General features: G+C 43.2%; 1 protein-coding gene across 3 annotated transcripts in view; it reads left to right on the top strand.

The window, feature by feature from the left end:
* The window catches only part of kat2a (K(lysine) acetyltransferase 2A), a 67,870-nt gene that overhangs the window by 25,646 nt on the left and 20,426 nt on the right, over positions 1-21,798 (top strand). For 2 of the 3 annotated variants that reach the window (XM_063037169.1, XM_063037168.1), the window contains exons 9-14: positions 1,101-1,252; positions 1,725-1,933; positions 10,192-10,318; positions 17,806-17,916; positions 18,043-18,186; positions 20,810-20,924. In XM_063037169.1, coding sequence (XP_062893239.1) covers positions 1,101-1,252; positions 1,725-1,933; positions 10,192-10,318; positions 17,806-17,916; positions 18,043-18,186; positions 20,810-20,924 — 858 coding nt within the window. The remainder of the gene's footprint in view (positions 1-1,100; positions 1,253-1,724; positions 1,934-10,191; positions 10,319-17,805; positions 17,917-18,042; positions 18,187-20,809; positions 20,925-21,798) is intronic. The other variant, XM_063037167.1, reaches the window with a different exon arrangement.

Below are 21,798 nucleotides of genomic sequence, written 5' to 3'. Positions count from 1 at the left end.
CGGGGTTTTCTAATGGGTTACATTTAAGTTGCTGTGATTAACATCCAGGGAAGCAACAACTTGTTTTAACTTCTGGCAATGTGCAGAGCAAAATTAACGCGCGCACGTACATGTACGCATACACACACACATCCACATACCACAGCCACACATCCACATCCCACACACACACACACACACACACACACACACACACACACACACACACACACACACACACATACACATATATATATATATATATATACACACACACACATATATATATATATATACACACACACACACACATCCACACGCACGCACATACATCCATGCGTGCGTGCACACCCACACACCCACCCACCCCCCCCACACACACACACCCACCCCCCCACACACACCCACATCCACATCTTCACACACACACACACACACACACACACACACACAACTTACTGAGTTCGTCCAGCATTTTGTATATGTTACTCTGGATTTACAACATCTGCAGAATATCTTTTGCTTATCACTCAATTCCTTATCCTTTCTTATATCTTTGTTCTGTTTCATTTTCTTGAATAACTTAACATAGATTTGGGGTTCACCACATGGACTGATTTATAAAACAAACATTCAAATGTCCTGCTTCCAAAGGATTTTTGTTTTGAATATTTTGTCCATTACCTATTTTGCTATGGACAGGATGACTTATTGAGATTGGTTTTGAATGGTGTCAATGGTTTTTCCACCTGAGTCTTTACAGCAGTAGGCTTCATGCAGACAGCCTATTGCAGCCACTGGAGGGCTTTAATTCTGGATTCAGGAAGAGCCATTGTCGATTCAAGTCAAGGTCTTGCATCAGCACAAACCCAAGCTATGACAATTGGAAGACATTTCGTAGTTGGAAGCATTTTAATTGATCCCAGTCGGTCTTTGCATAATATCCTTCCAGGACTAGAAATCTCGACTGATACTCCATATTTTGTGTGGAAGTAACAATGATGGTAGTAAAGTCATTGTGAATTTAGGCTAGGCAGAGTTAACCCAAGCAAGACAAGACTGAATGTGGGAATTACTGTGACCTCATCTTGAATAATTCAGTTGGTTTACTGTACTTTAAGGTAACTGTATTATAGGAGAGAAAAGGAAGCTGCCTGACACCATGACCCTAGAAGATGCAAAGAGAATACGAGTGATGGGTGACATTCCTATGGAGCTGGTTAATGAAGTAATGCTGACAATCACAGATCCAGCTGCTATGCTAGGTCCAGAGGTGGGTTAATTTTTCAGTTAAGGATTAAAATACACGCTGAAGATTATTTATATATAGACTGATATTGCAGTGTGGTAATTTTAATTAATCTTAGCAAAATTTTGTTCCTTGCCATCAAATCCTTTGTGATTACAGAGGTTCAAGGTACTTGATCCTTTTACTCACTTCCGTATGTTTCACTTCTAGAGGGAAAAGACTTGACATGTAGGAAATTATAATTTAGAATTATGATCTTTGGTTTACAAACTTTGCCAAAGATAAATTGAATCTGCCCCATAACTTGTTTCATGAATATTTATTTAATTATGTAATACTAAATTAGGACAGCAGTTTTTTTGTTTACAATCTGCATGAGAACTCTAACAGACTTTGGCATGCAATATGGTGAGCTCATTCATTCTACAGGAAGAATTGAAACCATTTAAGCTTATCATTGATAATTCCACTGCAACTTTTTTTGGGTCTGTTTCAGACAAATCTGTTGTCAGCAAATGCAGCTCGTGATGAAGCAGCACGTCTTGAGGAACGGCGAGGTGTCATTGAATTTCATGTCATAGGAAACTCACTGTCTCAGCGATCAAACAAGAAAATAATGATGTGGCTGGTTGGCTTGCAAAACGTTTTCTCTCATCAGTTGCCACGAATGCCAAAAGAATATATTACACGCCTTGTCTTTGATCCGTAAGTACATTTAGAACAATTCATTATACAGCTCTATTTGAAGGGACATACAGGAGTGAACTTTTATTATGTATGCTTCTTTAATAAGAAGAAAACAATATATGGCACTGAACTTAATAGTTACTGTAAAGTCAGAGAATGTTTATCACTAATTTTTGGCCATAGTATTATGTCATTCAGCCAACTAGCTTGAGGAACTTGAATTTTGTCTGCACCTGAAAACCAGAAAATAAATGAGTGTTCTCAAATGCAGACATAAATTTATCCAGTGCCTTGGGTTTCAATGGCAATAGCCTGCCATCCGCAATTGCAACTGAAACCGCCCTGGTTCCCTTGGCTGCGTAAATCGAGGGAATACACTGTCTGGTCTCGCCAAACCTGTGAGTTTGAGACGGCTCTCTCTCCCCAAACCTTGGTTTGTGTGGATGCTGTGTTATTTGCTACCTTGTTACAACTCAGTGCCAAGAAACAACAAACAGCACAACGCATACAATTTACTCAGTGCCAAGAAACAACAAACAGCACAACGCATACAATTAAAGGAATTATATTTATAAATCTTAACTAAAGGGTCAGTAAAGAAAGAAAAAAAACAAAAAGGGCCCATTATAATTAAACAGTCAAACGTGCACAAGTTGGAGCTCAATTCCTTCCAAAATTCATCTTCACAAATCCTCATTCGACCTTGGCACCTTGCTCCATTGAATCACGGTCCCCCACTGGGTCAAATCCTACGACCAGTTCTCTCCAGCATCTTCTCTCTTCATCTCCTGCTGAACTAAGGACTCCAGCTCACACCGGTGTCAGGCACACAACACAAAAACCTGCTCCCCTGATTGGACGGCTCACATTTCAAAGCACCCGTTATTTCTAACCATAACCCAAACCCTGCTTCTACAGAAAGACCATTACATTAGCAGTGAAACCTTTCCCAGGGTGTTACATTCTACCCCCACCAAAATTAGTCATGTCCTCATGACGTTGAGATAATTTGTCCCCCCTTCATACAAAGCACAAAGTCTAATCCAGATATGCAGGGCAGTGATGTATCTCACTAAGGGGATAGGTGCCACACTCTGTTCCCCCACTGCGACATAGGCCAGTCTGCCTGGGGCTTTCCTGACTCCTTGGGACCGCCTTACCCCATCATGTACTTCTTCAGCTTCAGACTCCCTGTGCTCTTTCCTGTCTACCTGGGGAGGCCCCTCCCTGTCTATAACTCGTTCTGACAGGCTGCATCACTGTCTGGTATGGCGGGGGGTGGGGGGGCACTACTGCACAGGACCGAAAGAAGCTGCAGAGGATTGCAAATCTAGTCAGTTCCATCTTAGGTACTAGCGGTGTCTCAGAAAAGCAGCGTCCATTATTAAGGACCTCCAGTACCCAGGGCACGCCCTTTTTTCACTGTTACCATCAGGTAGGAGTTACAGAAGCCTGAAGGCACACACTCAGCGATTCAGGAACAGCTTCTTCCGATTCCTAAATGGACATTGAAGCCTTGGACACTACCTCACTTTTTTTAATGTATAGGATTTCTGATTTTGCATGTTTTTTAATCTATTCAATATATATTTACTTATTTTTTTTTAAATTTTGTTTATTGTTTATCTTTTTCTCTTCTATATTATGTATTGCATTGAACTGCTGCTGCTAAGTCAACAAATTTCACGTCACATGCTGGTGATAATAAACCTGATTCTGATTCCTCCCGACAACTCAGGTCCCCTCGTCACTTGGCTGAGCTCGCCTTCACATCCAGTTACTTCAGAGTCCAGCCTCCTGTCAATTTCTAATCACAAACCTGCCTGTCCACTGCTGGTTCCTCCCATTTCACCTGCCTCAGCGTGAGAAAGGTTGGGAATCTCTTCATCAATTATTGGAGAGTTTGCGAAGAGCAGCATATACAACACCCCCATTTCCTCATCCTCCGAGTCCGTATCACATTCAGGAGAGAGGTCCTGTGTAGTCCTTTCTGCTGTTGGTCCTTCGGTTCCCCCAACTGGCCACAGAGTCCTCTTACTAGGGGTAGGGTCCAGATCAGGCTCTGGGTCAACACATCCCTCTTGCCCCAGAGGTGGAAGGTGGTTCTGATGGAGAATATAAACAGGCCCATTCCTATCCTCTGGTTTCACCTGGAAAACTGGTACGTTTGGCATTTGACTGTCCACTACATAGGGCGTAGCTGTCCAACTTGTGCTTCCCAGGTAGCTCCAAATTCTTTGAGGACCCCAGGCATTAGTTGGGAGAATGTAACCTTTTGATCATACCTCCTTTTATTTCCTCGATTCTGCTTGGCAGCATAAGCCTTTTTCAGCTCCCTTCTCGTATCAGACAATACCTCAGTTAAGTCTTCTGTTGTAGATCTTCACTGCCAGTCCCAAAACAGAGGTCAATGAACAACCTGGCTTCATGCCTAAACATCAGGTAATACCTGATACCCGGTAGCTTTATTCTGTGTACAATTGTAGCGGTGGATCAGATGTCAAATATGTTGACTCCACTTGTTCTTTTTACTGATCTTCAAGGTACTGAGCATGTCTAGCAAGGTCTGATTAAACTTCTCAGGCTAGGGATCACCCTGTGAGTGATAGGCATAGTCCATGACTTCTCGATTCTAAGCATGCTCAGTAACTCATGTATGAGCCTACTCTCGAAATCCCATCCTTGATCACTGTGTACCTACTTGGGGAGGCCATGATACGTGTGATACTTCTCCCGTAACACTTTGGCCACTGTGGACGCCCTCTGATCCTCAGTAGGGAAAGATTGCGTATATCTGGTGTGGTGATCCGTAATGACCAAGACATTTGCCAGGTTGCTGGCATCTGGCTCTACTGACACAAAATCCATACACACCAGCTCCAGTGGCCCTGCGCTTTGCAAGTGGGACAATGGAGTAGCTCTTGTAGGTAGCATTTTCCACTGTATACATCGACTGCATGACTTGCAGTACTCTTCGACCACCAGCTTCATTCGGGGCCAGTAGAACCGATCTCTGAGCAATCCATAGGTCTTGTCAACCTCCAAATGACCAGAATCATCATGCAGTGACTTTCACACAATCCTCCGATACTTCTCAGGCAGAACCAGCTGGGAACACCAAGACTTGTCCGGAGGCGACATGAGCGTCTATAGGACCTGGTTCCTCAACTCCAATCTGGGTCATTCTCTCAGTAGTAGAGACACTGCAGAGTGTTTCATCTTGTCCGTTTGGGCCATGTCCCCTACCGCAACCACTGACCAAATGGTGCCTATGCACAGGTCAGCTCGCTGAGCGGTTGCCACTTCCCCAGGACTCAGTTCTGGCAACTGCTTTGTCTTCAGAGCTTGTGGAATGGCGCCATCAGAAGCTCCCAAATCTACTGCTCGATTCTGCCCTTGTCTTTCCTCTGCCTTCCCTGTGATGGAAAACTGGCACAGGGCTTTGACTGCAGGGGCAGAAACACTCTCCGCCCCTGTCCAGCCCTTCATGCGCACGTTGGGACAAAGCATCGGCATCAATGTTCTGACTCCCTGGCCGGTACTTCAGGCTGAAATCATAGGCAGACAAAGTTGCCAACCACCAATGGCCTGTGGCATCCAATTTTGCCGAGGTCAGGATATAAGTTAATGGGTTGTTGTCTGTCTTCACCTCAAACTTGGCACCATATAGATAGTCACTTAGTTTATTCACCACAGTCCCTTCAATGCCAGGAACTCCAACTTGAGTGTGGGGTAGTTTCACTCAGAGGGTGACAGACTCCGGCTGACAAATGCGACAGAGCTCAACCCTGTGCCCTGATCCTGAGACAGAACACCCCCTAAGTTCTCTCTGCAGGCATTTGTATGCAATACATATGGCAAACAGGGGTCTGCAAAAGTCAGCACAGGGCTTTCATCAGCAACTGAAAGGCCTCTTCACACCTCACATCCCATCTCACTCCGAAGGCTAAGATGACCTTTACCATCCTCTCCTTTCGTCCTCCTCCTTTTCTTCCCTGAGGGAGGGTAACCGCACAGATGCTGATTTAAAGGGTAATTCGCTTTAGAGAAGTCTTTCGAGAACCACCGATAGTACCCACAGAACCCAAGGAACGAGTGCAAAGCACTCACAATGTGGGGCCTTGGCCATGTGGTCATGGCCTCTATCTTAGACAGATCAGTAACTACTCCATTCCGTGAGACTGCAGTGTTGTAGAGCTGGTACTTGTCCGGGGAAAGTTTTAACCCTTCAGCTTTCAGGCAGCCCAGCACCTTCAGTAGCCTCACTTCATGTTCCTCCAAGGTGGACCCGAACACTGTGAGATCATCCAGGTTCATCAACACAGCAAGCAAGTTCAGAAGTTGCCGGGGCTCCCAATATGCCCTGGGGCATCCTTTCAAACTGGAAGAATCCCATTGGACATATGGATGCCGTCTTCTCTTTGCCAATCTCACTTATGGGGATCTGATAATACCCATTCCTCAAGTCCAGCACACTGAACCATTTTGCACCACTCAGGCAGGCCAGTGCATCCTCGATTCTCGGGACCGTATACTGGTCAGGGACTGTACGCCTGTTCAGAGTCCGATAGTCCACGCACATCCGTACCTTCCCATTCTTCTTCCTGGCCACTGCTATTGGAGACATATAGGGGCTTCTGGACTCATTGGTGATCCCAGATTCCTTCAGCTTCTGCAGATGCTGCCGAACGTCTTCCAGCTCTGCAGGTGTCAGTCGCCGTGACCTTCCTCTGAACGCGGTGTCCTGTTGTCATCCAGATGGTGTGGCGAGTGGTCTTGGAACAACCTGCATCAAACTCACCAGTAGAAAAAACATCTTCCAGCTTCAACATCTTCTCTATCGACCTCCTCTTCCAACCTGCAGGTACCAGGCAGTCCCCAAAGTTGAATGACTTGGCAGTCAACTTTCACTTTTTCGGAGAGAGTTTATCCCAGCTTTGTCTCACAGGGACACTAGACATTACTGTCCCCAGAAAGAGGTGCGCCATTGGCATCCCCCACCTGAGGGTGACCTCCCTCTCCGTAGTGTTCCTGATGACCACTGTTATCCTGTTCACATGTACAACCGAGGGCTTCTGCAGTTCTGGTCTCACCGGTACCCCAGCAGGTAAGCATGACTTCTCGTTGTAGTCTCCTGGGGCATCCACCAAGATGACCTCGGCATCAGGCATTCCGGGAAATTTGGGGTTTCCCATCATTCTAACTACTTCCCCAGGCTGTAACACGACTGGTTTGTACTAGGTATATCACTCAGTTCCTTGTTTATGCTCATCATCCAGCCCAGTGCAGCCACGCACTTCCTCAAAAGCAGCTCGGAACACAGGGTGAATGGACAATGTTCTCAGAAAGCTCTCTCCAACTCTCTCCTTGCTGGCTCCTGCTAGCCTCCTCGCAATAGGAGTATTTGTCCCCACAAGAATTGAAGCTTCGTCCTTCTCGAACAGAGCACCTTAACAACCCCGGGTTGGGCTATCAGGAGTCTCTTCAGCAAAGGGGACTACTACCGAGGACTGTACCCTGCTAACAGAGACCTCCTGTGTCTCCATCGCATTCTCTCTCTTTCTCTCTTACTTCTCTGATTAACTTGACAAACGAGAGAGATATTCAGAGACCCCAAGCGATCATGTCCTGTGACTGCACCTTTTGCCACTTGATCCATTCTTAACTGGTTCACCTCAGCCATTTGAATGCCCCCCCCCCCCCCATGCTGCAAACAACTCAGCTGCCTCTTTAGCCGAAAAATATAGGTGGAAGGTTTCTCCTCCTCCTCCTGAAACATGTTCCAAAACCCTGTCATAAGCTCCATTGGGCTTCCCGTCGCGCCAAAAACATTTTCTAGCGCTTGAATGTAGCCCACGGAAGTAACAAAAGGGATCTGTGCCTTTAAGAATCTCACTACGTCAGCAACTGGCCTCTCAGACTCTCTACCAGTCGCTGTCTTTTCATGTCAGCAGAGCACTGCCACTCATCCAGCATCTGAGAGGTCTGCTTCACCCAAGTCTCATACTCCTCTTCCCCGTTGGGGGTGGGCGTTCTGAGAACATCCTCAGCCTACGATAACTGGGACTTTGCACGTGGGCACTTTGCTATTTATTCGCTAGGGAGGTAAGGGCTGATACCAACTCAGAATGCTCACCCCTTGTTGGAGTACTCATTAGACCTTGCCCATCAGACCACTTCTTCCCCTCACTCCACAGAAACAAGAACAACTTGTCTTTAAAGTCTCTGCCCCCAGCTATGGGAAACTCAGCTTCCAATTCAGCACTCTCATCTACACTTCTCTCCTCAGTATGGATAGCCCACGGTCCCCCCCTCTCCTGGGGCCCCAATAGTACCAGGCAGTTTCACTGCTGGTTATGTCAGTGCTAGCCTGAACTAAAACAAGGTCTTTGTCTGCCATTTTGTCAAACCTCCGCTCCATGATCGTAACTGTCCCTAATGCTTTAACGGTACTTAAAGTCCTAATCAACAATTCACCAGGGCTGCAAATGTGTACTCGCTGAATACACACGCATTCATTACTGGTAGCCCCGTGGTTTTGCACCACTGCTCAACCCCTGCAGCGTCCATAACCTCATATCTTAATCACTTTATCTGACAATAGTTTAGCACAGACTTAAACACACAACCCACTGGATCAATGCTCAGGGCAATCACACAGCATCCAATGAAATTGATCCAGGACGATACCTCCCTGGTTTCCTTGGCTGCGTAAGCCTAAGGAATACATACTCCAGTCCCACCAAACCCGTGAGATTGATTCAGCTCTTCCACCTCAAACCCCAGTTTGTGGATGCTGTGTAATTTGCTACCCTGTTACAACTCAGTGCCAAGAAATAACAGACAGCACACTGCATACGATTAAAGGAATTATATTTATAAATCTTAACTAAAGGGTTAGTAAAGAAAAGAAAGGAAAAAACCTAAAGAGGGCCCATTATAATTGAACAGTCAAATGTGCACAAGTTGGAGCTGAACTCTTCCCAAAAATAATCTAAAAATTAAAAATGAAATTCAGACTGTAAAAGTATTCATCATCTTTGTAATTACTCTGCTAACTTTTCTTAGATGCAATATACAGTATTACCTTACCAACTCACCCAATCTGTTGATGTAGAAAATTGTAGGATCACCTGTTTCAATGAATTCATAAGAATAAATACCCCCTCTCTCTGTAGGGTCCAACAATATGGTAGATTTTCAACAGACCAAATCAAAATGAAGTCAAGAGAGCATTCAAGATAAGTCAAGGAAATGATAATAGAGAAGCACAAATCTGGGGAAGGGTACAAGGCCATCTCAAAGGCACAGAAAATACCTTGGAGCTCAGTGCAATCCATTGTTGAAAAAAATATGAAACCATAGCCACTCTGCCTAGGTCAGGCCACCCCTCTAACTTATTCGCTGGAGAAGAATGGCACATGTAAGAGAGGATACTGTGACACCAACAGACACTGAGTGAGCTGCAGAAGTCAGTGACTGCAACTGGAGATGAAGTTCATAGCTCCACATTCTAAGTCTTCGCACAAACGGTATATTTATGGAAGAGTGGCAAGTAAGAAGCTCTAGCTTAAAAAAAGCATATCCTTGTCCATAATGACTTTTCAAAGTGTCACTTAGAAGATGCTGTAAAGAGGGACTAAAGTGGAACATTTGGCCTCAACACTAAGCGGTACATGTGATGTAAATCTAATACTGTGCCTCAGCCAGGTAATTCTATCCCTACTGTAAATCATGGTGGAGGTAGCATCATGCTTTTGGTATGCTTTTCAGTAGCAGGGAATGGAAATCTGTTCAGTATTGATGGGAAGATGATTGCTGCTAAATTCAGAGAGATCCTGGATAAAAACCTGTTAGCCTCTGCCAGAAAGTTTAAACTGGGGAGGAAGTTTGTCTTTCAGCAGGACAATGACCCAAAGCACACTGCCAGAGTATCCATGGAGTGGGTTCAAATGAAGAAAATTGATGTCCTTGAGTGGCCCAGTCAGAGTTTTGACCTTCACAAGATTGAGCGTCTCTGGCAAGACCGCAAGATTGCTATCCACCAAAATTCCCCAACTAACCTGCACAGCTTCATCAATTTTTCAAGGAGGAATGGGCAAATCTTGCTCCATCATGTTGTGCAAAGACTACTAGCTGTAGTAGCTGCGAGAAGTGGTTCAACTAAGTACCAAGCAAAGGGGGATGAACACTTTTCAAAGGTGCTACAGTTTTGTGCGTTTAAAGACTTTCCAAACTCTGTTCCGATTATGTCACAAAATCATACTTTATTGCAGAAAGCACAAGACATTGGCACTCATTAAGGATGGTCGAGTCATTGGAGGGATATGCTTCAGAATGTTTCCCACCCAAGGATTCACTGAAATCGTCTTTTGTGCTGTCACTTCCAATGAGCAGGTGAAGGTAAGAGATAATTCCCTGGAGAGTGTATCTGTGAATTTTAATCACATGCAGAACTCAGCAGCGTTGCTGTTATGAACATGTACAGAGATGAAACTTAAAGGTTAAAGTCAGGACTTGACATAGAATTTTTTGTCAACCTTATGTTATTTTAAATCTGGGCAGACTTGCAATTAATTCTTTATGAGGCACTTTTTCTCCCATTTATAGTCAGCAGAAAAATATGTAAAACTTGTTTTAAGGGTTTCAGCCTCCTAAACTTAATTGTTGCCCTTTCCTGACGAAGGGTCTCGGCCCAAAACGTGGACTGTGCTTCTTCCTATGAATGCCATCTGGCCTGCATTTTGTGTGTGTCGCCCTTTGCTAATCTGTTTATAATTAAAATAACCTCCTTGAGGTATGTTGTTAACTAAAGTAGTGGAGTAAAGAGCCTTCTCTGGTGGGGAACTTGCTTCACAAAGTTGCAACCTAGGAAAGTTGTTGGACATCATGGGGGAGTGAGAGAGATAAATGGGCTCTAATTTCAAGGGTAGTTATGTCTTGATTGGAATTGAGGTATGGTGTTTATTGGTTAGCTTGTCGGACCTGAAGGAAATACTCTAATGTATCCTGGTCAATAAGTAGTGCTGTAGATTATAGGTTGACCCAATCTTGCTGTCAGGAGTTCGGCGCCCTCTGGTTTGGAAACACAGTCAAAGTGAGTTAAATATAGTGGCGCTAGAAAGTTTGTGTGCCCTGTAGAATTTTCTCTATTTCTTTATAAATATGACCTAAAATATGATCAGATCTTCATGCAAGTCCTAAAGCTAGATAAAGAGAACCCAATTAAATAAATAACACAAAAAATTTATACTTGTTCATTTATTGATTGAGAAAATGATCCAATATTGTATGTATTTGTTGGAATAAGTATGTGAACCTTCGGGGTAATGCCTTCTACAAAAAGCTATTTGGAGTCAGGTTTACAATCAATGAGATGAGATTGGAGGTGTGGGTTGTAGAGATGCTCTGCCCTATAAAAAAGGAGACACAAAGTCAGGTTATTGACAGAGCCTGTTCTTCTCAAGAAAGATCTGTTTATGTGCACCATGCCTCAATTAAAACAACTTTCAGAGGAGAAGAAGAATTGTAGAGATGCATGAAGCTGGAAAAGGCTACAGAAGCATTTCTAAAGATGTGAGTGTTCATCAGTCCACAGTAAGGGAAATTGTGTGTAAGTGGAGGAAACTCAGTACTGTTGCTACTCTACCTAGGAGTGGGCACCAAGAGCACAACGTGCAATGCTGAAGGAGGTGAAAAAGAACCCAAGGGTAACATCAAAAGACCTGCAGAAATCTCTAGCACTTGCTAAAGTCTCTGTTCATGTGTCTATTATAAGAAAAACAAGAATGGTGTTCATGGAAGGACACCACGGAGGAAGCTACTGTTCTCAAAAAAAAACATTGCAGCACATCTCAAGTTTTCAAAAGACTACCTTGATGTTCTACAATGCTTCTGGGACATTGTTCTGTGGACAGATGAGACAAAAGTTGAACTCTGGCAGAAATGCACATTGCTATGATTGGAGGAAACGGGGAACTGCACACCAACACCAAAACCTCATCCCAACTGTGAAGCATGGTGGAAAGAGCATCATGGTTTGGGGCTGCTTTGCTACCTCAGGGCCTGGACAGCATGCAGTCGTGAGGGAACAATGAATTCAAAATTCTATATGGATATTTTACAGGAGAATGTCAGGGTAGCAGTCCATCACCTGAAGCTTAACAAAAGTTGGATAATGCAACATAACAATGATCCAAAAGACATGAATAAATCAACAACAGAATGGTTTAAAAAGACACAATATGTAGATAAGCCTACAAGAAGAGAGACTGTACTTGATTTGGTATTGGGAAATGAACCTGGTCAGGTGTCGGATCTCTCAGTGGGAGAACATTTTGGAGATGGTGATGATAATTCTATCTCCTTTACAAATAGCATTGGAGAGAGATAGGAACAGACAAGTTAGAAAAGTGTTTAATTGGAGTAAGGGGAATTATGAGGCTGTCAGGCAGGAAATTGGAAGCTTAAATTGGGAACAGATGTTCTCAGGGAAAAGTACGGAAGAAATGTGGCAAGTATTCAGGGGATATTTCTGTGGAGTTCTGCATAGGTATGTTCCAATGAGACAGGGAAGTTATGGTAGGGTACAAGAACCATGGTGTACAAAGGCTGTAATAAATCTAGTCAAGAAGAAAAGAAAAGCTTACAAAAAGTTCAGAGAGCTAGGTAATGTTAGAGATCTAGAAGATTAAAAGCTAACAGGAAGGACCTTAAGAAGGAAACTTGGGAGAGCCAGAAGGGGCCATGAGAAGGCCTTGGCGGGCAGGATTAAGGAAAACCCCAAGGCATTCTACAAGTATGTGAAGAGCAAGAGGATAAGACGTGAAGAATAGGACCTATCAAGTGTGACAGTGGGAAAGTGTGTATGGAACCAGAGAAAATAGCAGAGGTACTTAATGAATACTTCAGTATTCACTATGGAAAAGGATCTTGGTGATTGTAGTGATGACTTGCAGTGGACTGAAAAGCTTGAGCATGTAGATATTAAGAAAGAGGATGTGCTGGAGCTTTTGGAAAGCATCAAGTTGGATAAGTCGCTGGGACTGGATGAGATGTACCCCAGGCTACTGTGAGAGGTGAGAGAGGAGATTGCTGACCCTCTGGCCATGATCTTTGAATCATCATTGGGGACAGGACAGGTTCCGGAGGATTGGAGAATTGCAGATGTTGTTCCTTTATTCAAGAAAGGGGGTAGAGATAACCCAGGAAATTATAGACCAGTGAGTCTTACTTCAGTGGTTGGTAAGTTGATGGAGAAGATCCTGAGAGGCAGGATTTATGAACATCTGAAGAGGTATAATATGATTAAGAATAGTCAGCATGGAGTTGTCAAGGGGAGGTCGTGCCTTATGAGCCTGATTGAATTTTTTGAGGATGTGACTAAACACATTGATGAAGGAAGAGGAGTAGATGCAGTGTATATGAATTTCGGCAAGGCATTTGATAAGGTACCCCATCGCAGGCTTATTGAGAAAGTAAGGAGGCATGGGATCCAAGGGGACCTTGCTTTGTGAATCCAGAACTGGCTTGCCCACAGAAGGCAAAGAGTGGTTGTAGACGGGTCATATTCTGCATGGAGGTGGATGACCAGTGGTGTGCCTCAGGGATCTGTTCTGGGACCCTTACTCTTAGTGATTTTTAGAAATGACCTGGATGAAGAAGTGGAGGGATGGGTTAGTAAGTTTGCTGATGACACAAACGTTGGAGGTGTTGTGGATAGTGTGGAGGGCTGTCAGAGGTTACAGCGGGACATTGATAGGATACAAAACTGGGCTGAGAAATGGCAGATGGAGTTCAACCCAGATAAGTGTGAGGTGGTTCATTTTGGTAGGTCAAATATGATGGCAGAATATAGTATTAATGGTAAGTGTGGAGGATCAGAGGGATCTTGGGGTCCGAGTCCATAGGACGCTCAAAGCAGCTGCACAGGTTGACTCTGTGGTTAAGAAGGCATACGGTCTGTTGGCCTTCATTAATTGTGGAATTGAATTTAGGAGCCGAGAGGTAATGTTGCAGCTATATAGGACCCTGGTCAGACCCCACTTGGAGTACTGTGCTCAGTTCTGGTCGCCTTACTACAGGAAGGATGTGGAAACCATAGAAAGGGTGCAGAGGAGATGTACAAGGATGTTGCCTGGATTGGGGAGCACGCCTTATGAAAACAGGTTAAGTGAACTCCGTCTTTTCTCCTTGGAGCGACGGAGGATGAGAGGTGACCTGACAGAGGTGTATAAGATGATGAGAGGCATTGATCATGTGGATAGTCAGAGGCTTTTTCCCAGGGCTGAAATGGTTGCCACAAGCGGACACAGGTGCTTAGGAAAGTAGAGGGCTATAGGTAACCCTAGTAATTTCTAAGGTAGGGACATGATCGGCACAGCTTTGTGGGCCGCAGGGCCTGTATTGTGCTGTAGGTTTTCTATGTTTCTTTGTAAGAAAATTTGTGTTTGGAATGGTCAAGTCAAAGTCCTGACCTTTATCCTATAGAAATGTTGTAGAAGGACCTGAAACAAGCAGTTCATGCAAGGAAGCCCACCAACATCTGAGTTGAAGCAGTTTTTTTAAGGAAGAATGGCCTAAAGTTCCTCCAAGCCGATGTGCAGGACTGATTAACAGTTACCGGAGATGTTTGGTTGAAGTTACTGCTGTACAAGGGGGTCACACCAGTTACTGAAAGCAAAGGTTCACATACTTTTTCCAAATAATACATGCAATATTGGATCACTTATCTCAGTAAACAAATGAGCAACTATAATGTTTTTTGAGTTACTTAATTGGGTTCTCTTTATCTAGTTCTAAGACTTGCATGAAGATCTGATCACATTTTAAGTCATATTTATGTAGAAATGGAGAAAATGCTCCAGGGTTCACAAACTTTCTAGCACCACTGTGGATGGATTTTCAAAATGCAGGCAGACAGCGTTATAGTACTTTTCACTTTCTGCAAGGGAATCAGCCTCCCACCTCATCCTCTCTATTATAATTGGAAGTGGTCAAGTTTAAGTGAATTTATTCTTTTGCATTTTGCCCTCTGACACAAACCCAGACCCAGATTTATATTTTTGGGACCTGGTTCTTTACCATCACAAGTCTGCACTGAACACTCTAAATTTTTATAAAACCTTTGACTGGCCCATGTTGCCTTCAATGTGGATATCCTGCAGTTCAGTTCTCTTTGAAGTCTTTCCCAATTGATGATCATTGCAGCATTATATAGATGCTGTTTTAGAGTTAGTGTTTTAAATTTATTCCTTCCTTCCTTTCCTATTCCCACTTGTGGCAGGGTCAAGAACTAGGGGATTGACGGTAAGTGACAAAAGAACAAAGAGTACATGAGAAGCACACACAAAATGCTGAAGGTAAGCGGCAGATCAGGCAGCATTTATAAAGGGGAATAAACACTCAATGTTTCAGGCCAGGACCCCTCATCAGGACGGGAAAGAAAGGGGGCCGAAGCCCAAATAAGGTGGAGGGAGTGGAAGGAGTACAAGCTGGCAGGTGATAGGTGAAACCAGGATAGGGGAAGGTGGTGGGTAGGTGGGGGAGGGGGAAATGAAATAGGAAGCTAGAAGATAATAGGTGGAAGATTTAAAGGGTCGAAGAAGGAATCTGATCGGAGATGACAGTGAACAATGGGAGAAAGGGGGAGGCACCACAGGGAGGTGATGTTAAGATGAGGGCAAGAGAAGTGATGGAGGGGACCCAGAAGAGGGAATGAAAAAAAAGAGATGGGGAATCAGAAGAAATTACCATAAGATAGAGAAATCGATGTTTATGCTGTCAGTAATATGAGGTGACCCTTCCAAACTGAGTGTGGCCCATTGTAGTGGCAGTGGAGGCCACAGACTGACATGTCAGAATGGGATTCGGAGGTTGAATTGAAATGGGAGACCACCAGGAAATTCCACCTTCTGTGGCAGATGGAACAAAGGTACTCGATGAAGTAGTCACCCAATCTACTTTGGGTCTCACCAATGTAGAGGAGGGATGGGTTAGTAAATTTGCTGATGACACAAAGTTTGGGTGTGTTGTCGATAGTGTGGAGGGCTGTCAGAGGTTACAGTGGGACATTGATAGGATGCAAAACTGGGCTGATAAGTGGTAGATGGAGTTCAGCCCAGATAAGTGTGAAGTGGTTCTGCCTTTTGAAGATGTGCTAGATAGTGAAGGAAGCTTGTTCCCGTGATGGTGCTGGTTGAGTCCACAATCCTCTGCTGACTCGTGGAATCGTATGCATTGGAGCCTCCATACCAGGCAGTGGTGTCAGAATGCTCTTCATGGTACATCTGTAGAAATTTGTGAAAGCCTTTGCTGACATACCAATGACTCTCTTCCCACAACACAATTCCTAACCAAAATCAAAAACTGCTATTTGATAATGATTCATCAATATTTGGGTGGAGTTTGGTGGTTCTATGCCTCTATTTCAATTTAAGTAGGACTGCTCTTGTGTAACTTCACCTAATGTTCTCCACTAATAATTGAAAATGCATCGCTGGACTGTTACCTTTGGAGGAGGAGAAGATGGTGGCGCAACGCAGCTAGCGCGGCCAATCCGGTGAATGATATCTGTAATCTGTCAAGTAGGGTGCCATGCACAATCCTGATTTGATGGAGTCAGACGTGAGAGAACGGAGGAACATCTGGAGAAACTTCTGAAATGCCTTTTTCGCTGCCGCTGTTACTGTGTGATCCAAAATCTCCGGAGGGGAAGGCCTGGAATCCTCGGCTTGGCTTGTTGCTCGGTGGCTGGGACGGGGTCGAAGCGCTCGGCAGAGATGGTGCTCGGTGTCGAAGGGCTGGTTGGAGGCTCGAAGTTTTTGGACGAACTCAGAGTCAGCTATGGTCGGGTGCTTCCAATACATCGACAGTTGTCGGTGCCTGGAGGTTTATAGCAGAGAGGGTTTCTCCCTTCTGCTGCCTGCTATCGGGGACTATCAGGAGTCAATCGGAACTTTGAGACTTTTTTTTTTACCATTCCCATAGTCTGCTCTTTATCAAATTATGGTATTGCTTTGCACTGCTGTAACTATATGTTATAATTATGTGGTCTTGTCAGTGGTAGTCTTTGGTTTGTCCTGTTTTTTTTTGTGATATCACTCTGGAGGAACATTGTATCATTTCTTAATGCATGCATGCATTTCTAAAGGACGATAAACGAGGACTGAGTGTCCTCATAATCTAATCTAATCTAATCCAATCCATGTCCCCTTATCTCCTTACTACAGCTTCTTGACAATGCATCCAAATATATGCTGGTGATACCAAGCTCTCTCTCGTTCTCCTTTCAGCATCATGCTCAATGCTCTCCCTCCACCATTCCCTCACCCACCTCGACTCCCTCCTCATGTGCCAAACTGCTCATGGTGCAAAAACTATTGGTCATTGGTAGTAGCCCTCACTCAGTGGTTAGGGTGCATCCCCTTGAGTTTCTTAGTGTTGAACTGCTTTTTTTCTTCAGTCCTGCTGAAGGTTCTTGGCCTGAAATGTCATTTGTACTCTTTTTCATAGATGGTGTCTGGCCTACTGAGTTCCTCCAGCATTTTGTGTGTGCCACATGTTTAATAGTTCATATTCCCAATGTCCTATATTCTCTTTCCCTCTTAAAGCTCTTCTTAGTTTGGCTCTTGGAGCAAGCTTTTTGCTTATCTGTCTTCCCTATGGATTTTATTGGTTTCATCTATTGTCTTACCATACAGAGTTCTTTTGAATGATTTCCTTAATTATAGGGTACAGTTTGACCTTGAACCTGTTCCTTGTACCAAACAGAAGTTTAAACTCTTCTATCACATTTACCTTGAGTATTTTCTTTGAATGTTATGTTCCTATAATGAAGCACCAATAAATGCACGGTATATTATAAAATATCAAATATTATTTCACTCCAGGGTTATGGGACTCATCTGATGAATCATCTGAAAGAATACCACATTAAGCACAATATATTACACTTCCTGACCTATGCAGATGAGTATGCTATTGGCTACTTCAAAAAACAGGTACTGCTCTTTGGCTCGATACTTTCATTTACAGAATAAAGAAAGAAATGTAATTAAAGACCAAATACAAGGATTGTAAAAATAAATGACTAATTCCTTTTTGTGGTTTATCCTCTCTCGTATCAGGGTTTCTCAAAGGATATAAAAGTTCCTAAAAGCCGTTATGTTGGGTACATCAAGGATTATGAGGGAGCAACATTGATGGAATGTGAACTCAATCCCAGAATCCCCTATACAGAGCTATCACATATAATCAAGAAGCAGAAAGAGGTATAGTCATCAAATTCTAAAACCTTATTTAGGTGGAAGAGTCATTTCAATATTTTAAATCTAAATGCATAGGTATACAAGATAATCTAAGGACTAAGGAGTTTAGAAGGCCAAAAAGACCTAATTCCAGGTTTAAATTTCTATTATTTTCATCATTCCTGGAGCGAAAGAGGCACACAGTGTGGAAGCAAGCCTTTTGGCTAACTACATCTATGCTGAGCAGTGGGTACCCATCCATGCTAATCCCATCTTCTCACTTTTATCATACTAATTAGCAATCTTTATATACTTATCTCCATATGTATTATTATCTGTTATTTAAATAGTAAATTCGCACGTCAGCTTTTAATCAAAAACCCACATGTTGCAATGTGATAATGGCCAGATTAATGAAGAAGAAACAGAAAATATTGGACATACTCAGCATGTCAGTGGGAAGTGAAACATGGTTAATATTTTGGGTTGAAGACCCTTCATTTCAACTGAGAAGGAGAAAATAGAAGCTTGTTGAATTTCGGGGATGGCAAAGGAGGGTGAAATGTCTCTAATGAGATAAAACTTGGGATAACCTGTAAACCAGGTTGTCTATCAATGAGAGAATTGGAGAACGAGAACTTAGACAAAGAAAAACAGAGTTAAAGAATGTAGGAGTTGTTGTAAAATGCAGAGGAAGATGATATGTTCAACAGGTCGGGTTTGAGGGGGGGGGGAGCATAGCGGAGCCAATATTCCTGACCCACTGGGCCCAGATAATCTGCTTTAGTAATTATATTTGGGTGACTTGAAGATTAAAAATTAGCTAGGGCATTGGGAAACTTTCCTGTTCTTCTTTAATATGGAGCCTTTGGTTCTTCTATATCTTCCTGAGAAAGTAGACATGTTTTTAATGCTTAATGTCTCATCAGGCACCAATAATACTCTGTCAATACTATGTGGAATGTAGGCAGTGAATTCTGTGCTCAATTTGGAGTGGGGCTTGAACCCATGTGCTTTCTTCTCAGGTGAAAGTACTTCTAGTTGACCCATGAAAGTGATCATGTCAACATACACTGATTAAGATAGTAGCTCCTAACTAATACCGTACAGACCAGTTAAAAATGAATTGCGTTCCAGTCAAATGATAGTTCCATAGCAACAAGATACTATACATACTGGGCAGTCACTGAATGTGGAAGACATTTATGGTTGGCGATTGTCAAGGATGAGGTTACAGAGTACCTGGAGGCATATGACAAGATAGGCAGAACTCAGCATGGATTCCTTAAAGGAAAATTCTGCCTGACAAACCTATTACAATTTTTTGAGGAAATTACCAGTATGCTAGACAAGGGAGATGCAGTGGATGTTGTATATTTGGATTTTCAGAAGGCCTTTGACAAAGTGCCACACATGAGGCTACTTAACAAGATAAGAGCCCATGGAATTACGGGAAAGTTACATACGTGGATAGAGCGTTGGCTGATTGGCAGGAAACAGAAAGTGGGAATAAAGGGATCCTATTCTGGTTGGCTGCCAGTTACTAGTGGTGTTCCACAGGGGTCAGTGTTGGGGCCGCTTCTTTTTACATTGTACATCAACGATTTGGATTATGGAATAGATGGCTTTGTGGCTAAGTTTGCTGACGATACGAAGATAGGTGGAGGGGCCTGTAGTGCTGAGGAAATGGAGAGTCTGCAGAGAGACTTGGATGGATTGGAAGAATGGGCAGAGAAGTGGCAAATGAAGTACAATGTTGGAAAGTGTATGGTTATGTACTTTGGCAGAAAAAATAAATGTGCAGATTATTATTTAAATGGGGAAAGAATTCAAAGTTCTGAGATGCAACGGGACTTGGGAGTCCTCGTACAGGATACCATTAAAGTTAACCTGCAGTTTGAGTCAGTAGTGAAGAAGGCGAATGCAATGTTGGCATTCATTTCTAGAGGAATAGAGTATAGGAGCAGGGATGTGATGTTGAGGCTCTATAAGGCGCTGGTGAGACCTCACTTGGAGTACTGTGGGCAGTTTTGGTCTCCTTATTTAAGGATGTGCTGACGTTGGAGAGGGTACAGAGAAGATTCACTAGAATGATTCCGGGAATGAGAAGGTTAACATATGAGGAACATTTGTCCGCTCTTGGACTGTATTCCTTGGAGCTTAGAAGAATGAGGGGAGACCTCATAGAAACATTTCGAATGTTGAAAGGCATGGACAGAGTGGATGTGGCAAAGTTGTTTCCCATGATGGGGGAGTCTAGTACGAAAGGGCATGACTTAAGGATTGAAGGGTGCCCATTCAGAACAGAAATGCGAAGAAATTTTTTTAGTCAGAGGGCGGTGAATCTATGAAATTTGTTGCCACGGGCAGCAGTGGAGGCCAAGTCATTGGGTGTATTTAAGGCAGAAATTGATAGGTATCTGAGTAGCCAGGGCATCAAAGGTTATGGTGAGAAGGCGGGGGAGTGGGACTAAATAGGAGAATGGATCAGCTCATGATAAAATGGCGGAGCAGACTCGATGGGCCGAATGGCCTACTTCTCCTTTGTCTTATGCTCTTATGGTCTAATAAGTTGTTCAAAAATGAACTAGTACAAAATATCTAATATTTATTCTATTGAAGTAATCCATTTTTACTTCATTTTCAGATCATAAAGAAGCTGATTGAGCGAAAGCAGGCACAAATCCGAAAGGTTTACCCAGGCCTTACCTGCTTCAAGGAAGGAGTTCGGCAGATACCCATAGAGAGTATACCTGGAATTCGTAAGTGTTTCATTTCTGAAGAGTGAATACAGAATGCTTAGAAATGCTGAAGGTCATTGAACATGATAATGTAATAGCTATAGTAAATAATACACTAGAAATATATAGTAAATACTATGTTAGAATGTTTGTTCCATTTATATTTCTCCAATTGAAATATTTTAAAATCAAGAATATAGAGAATAGCACTCAGAATAAGGCATCTGATGCTTGGAGAATGTTCTGCTAGTCATCTCATCTCTTCAGCATCATTTTTCCTCGTGGTCCATATGCCTTCATATCAACTTTTGTTTTGATTGAACTCAATAACCGAGTCTCTACTTCCTTCCAGGGAAAGAATTCCAAAAATTCTTCACCTTGAGTAAAATTTCTACTTGTATGTCACCAAGTACAAACATTTTCCATGTTTTGTACTATTCTGGCTGTTTTGCTAAAAAGAAGTGGAAACTGGAGATGGAAGTTAAAATGTATGAGTGACACTGCTAATTTGAATTACATTTATGCAGTCCTGTGTGTGTTGAGTTTCTGGCTGCTTCTGACAAATAGAGTTAGGTTCAATTCCATCGCGAGTATTGCTGCAGTTAGAGCTGTGTGTGCAAGAAGAGGATGTTGAACTTTTTACGTTTTAAAAAAAAACTCACTTTCCTTTCCTCCATCTACCTGGTAATCGTGAATGTGAGGGAACTTGAAGGTGCCTTAACTCTTTCTGGAGTTTGGTGTCAGCCATGAGAATAATGTGGCCTGCTGGCCAGAGCCAACTTATCTCCAGGTTTTAAATAGGGCGTTGGTGCTTGGGGGCGTTGGCTTGCAAGAGAATGTTGACATTTGGTTTACTTATCCTCTCAGTGGCTTTGGAGGATAATGTGGCGATATC

This window comes from Mobula hypostoma, chromosome X1, assembly GCF_963921235.1.
Source record: "Mobula hypostoma chromosome X1, sMobHyp1.1, whole genome shotgun sequence".
NCBI classification, from domain to species: Eukaryota; Metazoa; Chordata; class Chondrichthyes; order Myliobatiformes; family Myliobatidae; genus Mobula; species Mobula hypostoma.
Note: the sequence above shows the minus strand (reverse complement) of the source record. Positions and strands in the feature narration are given on the sequence as shown.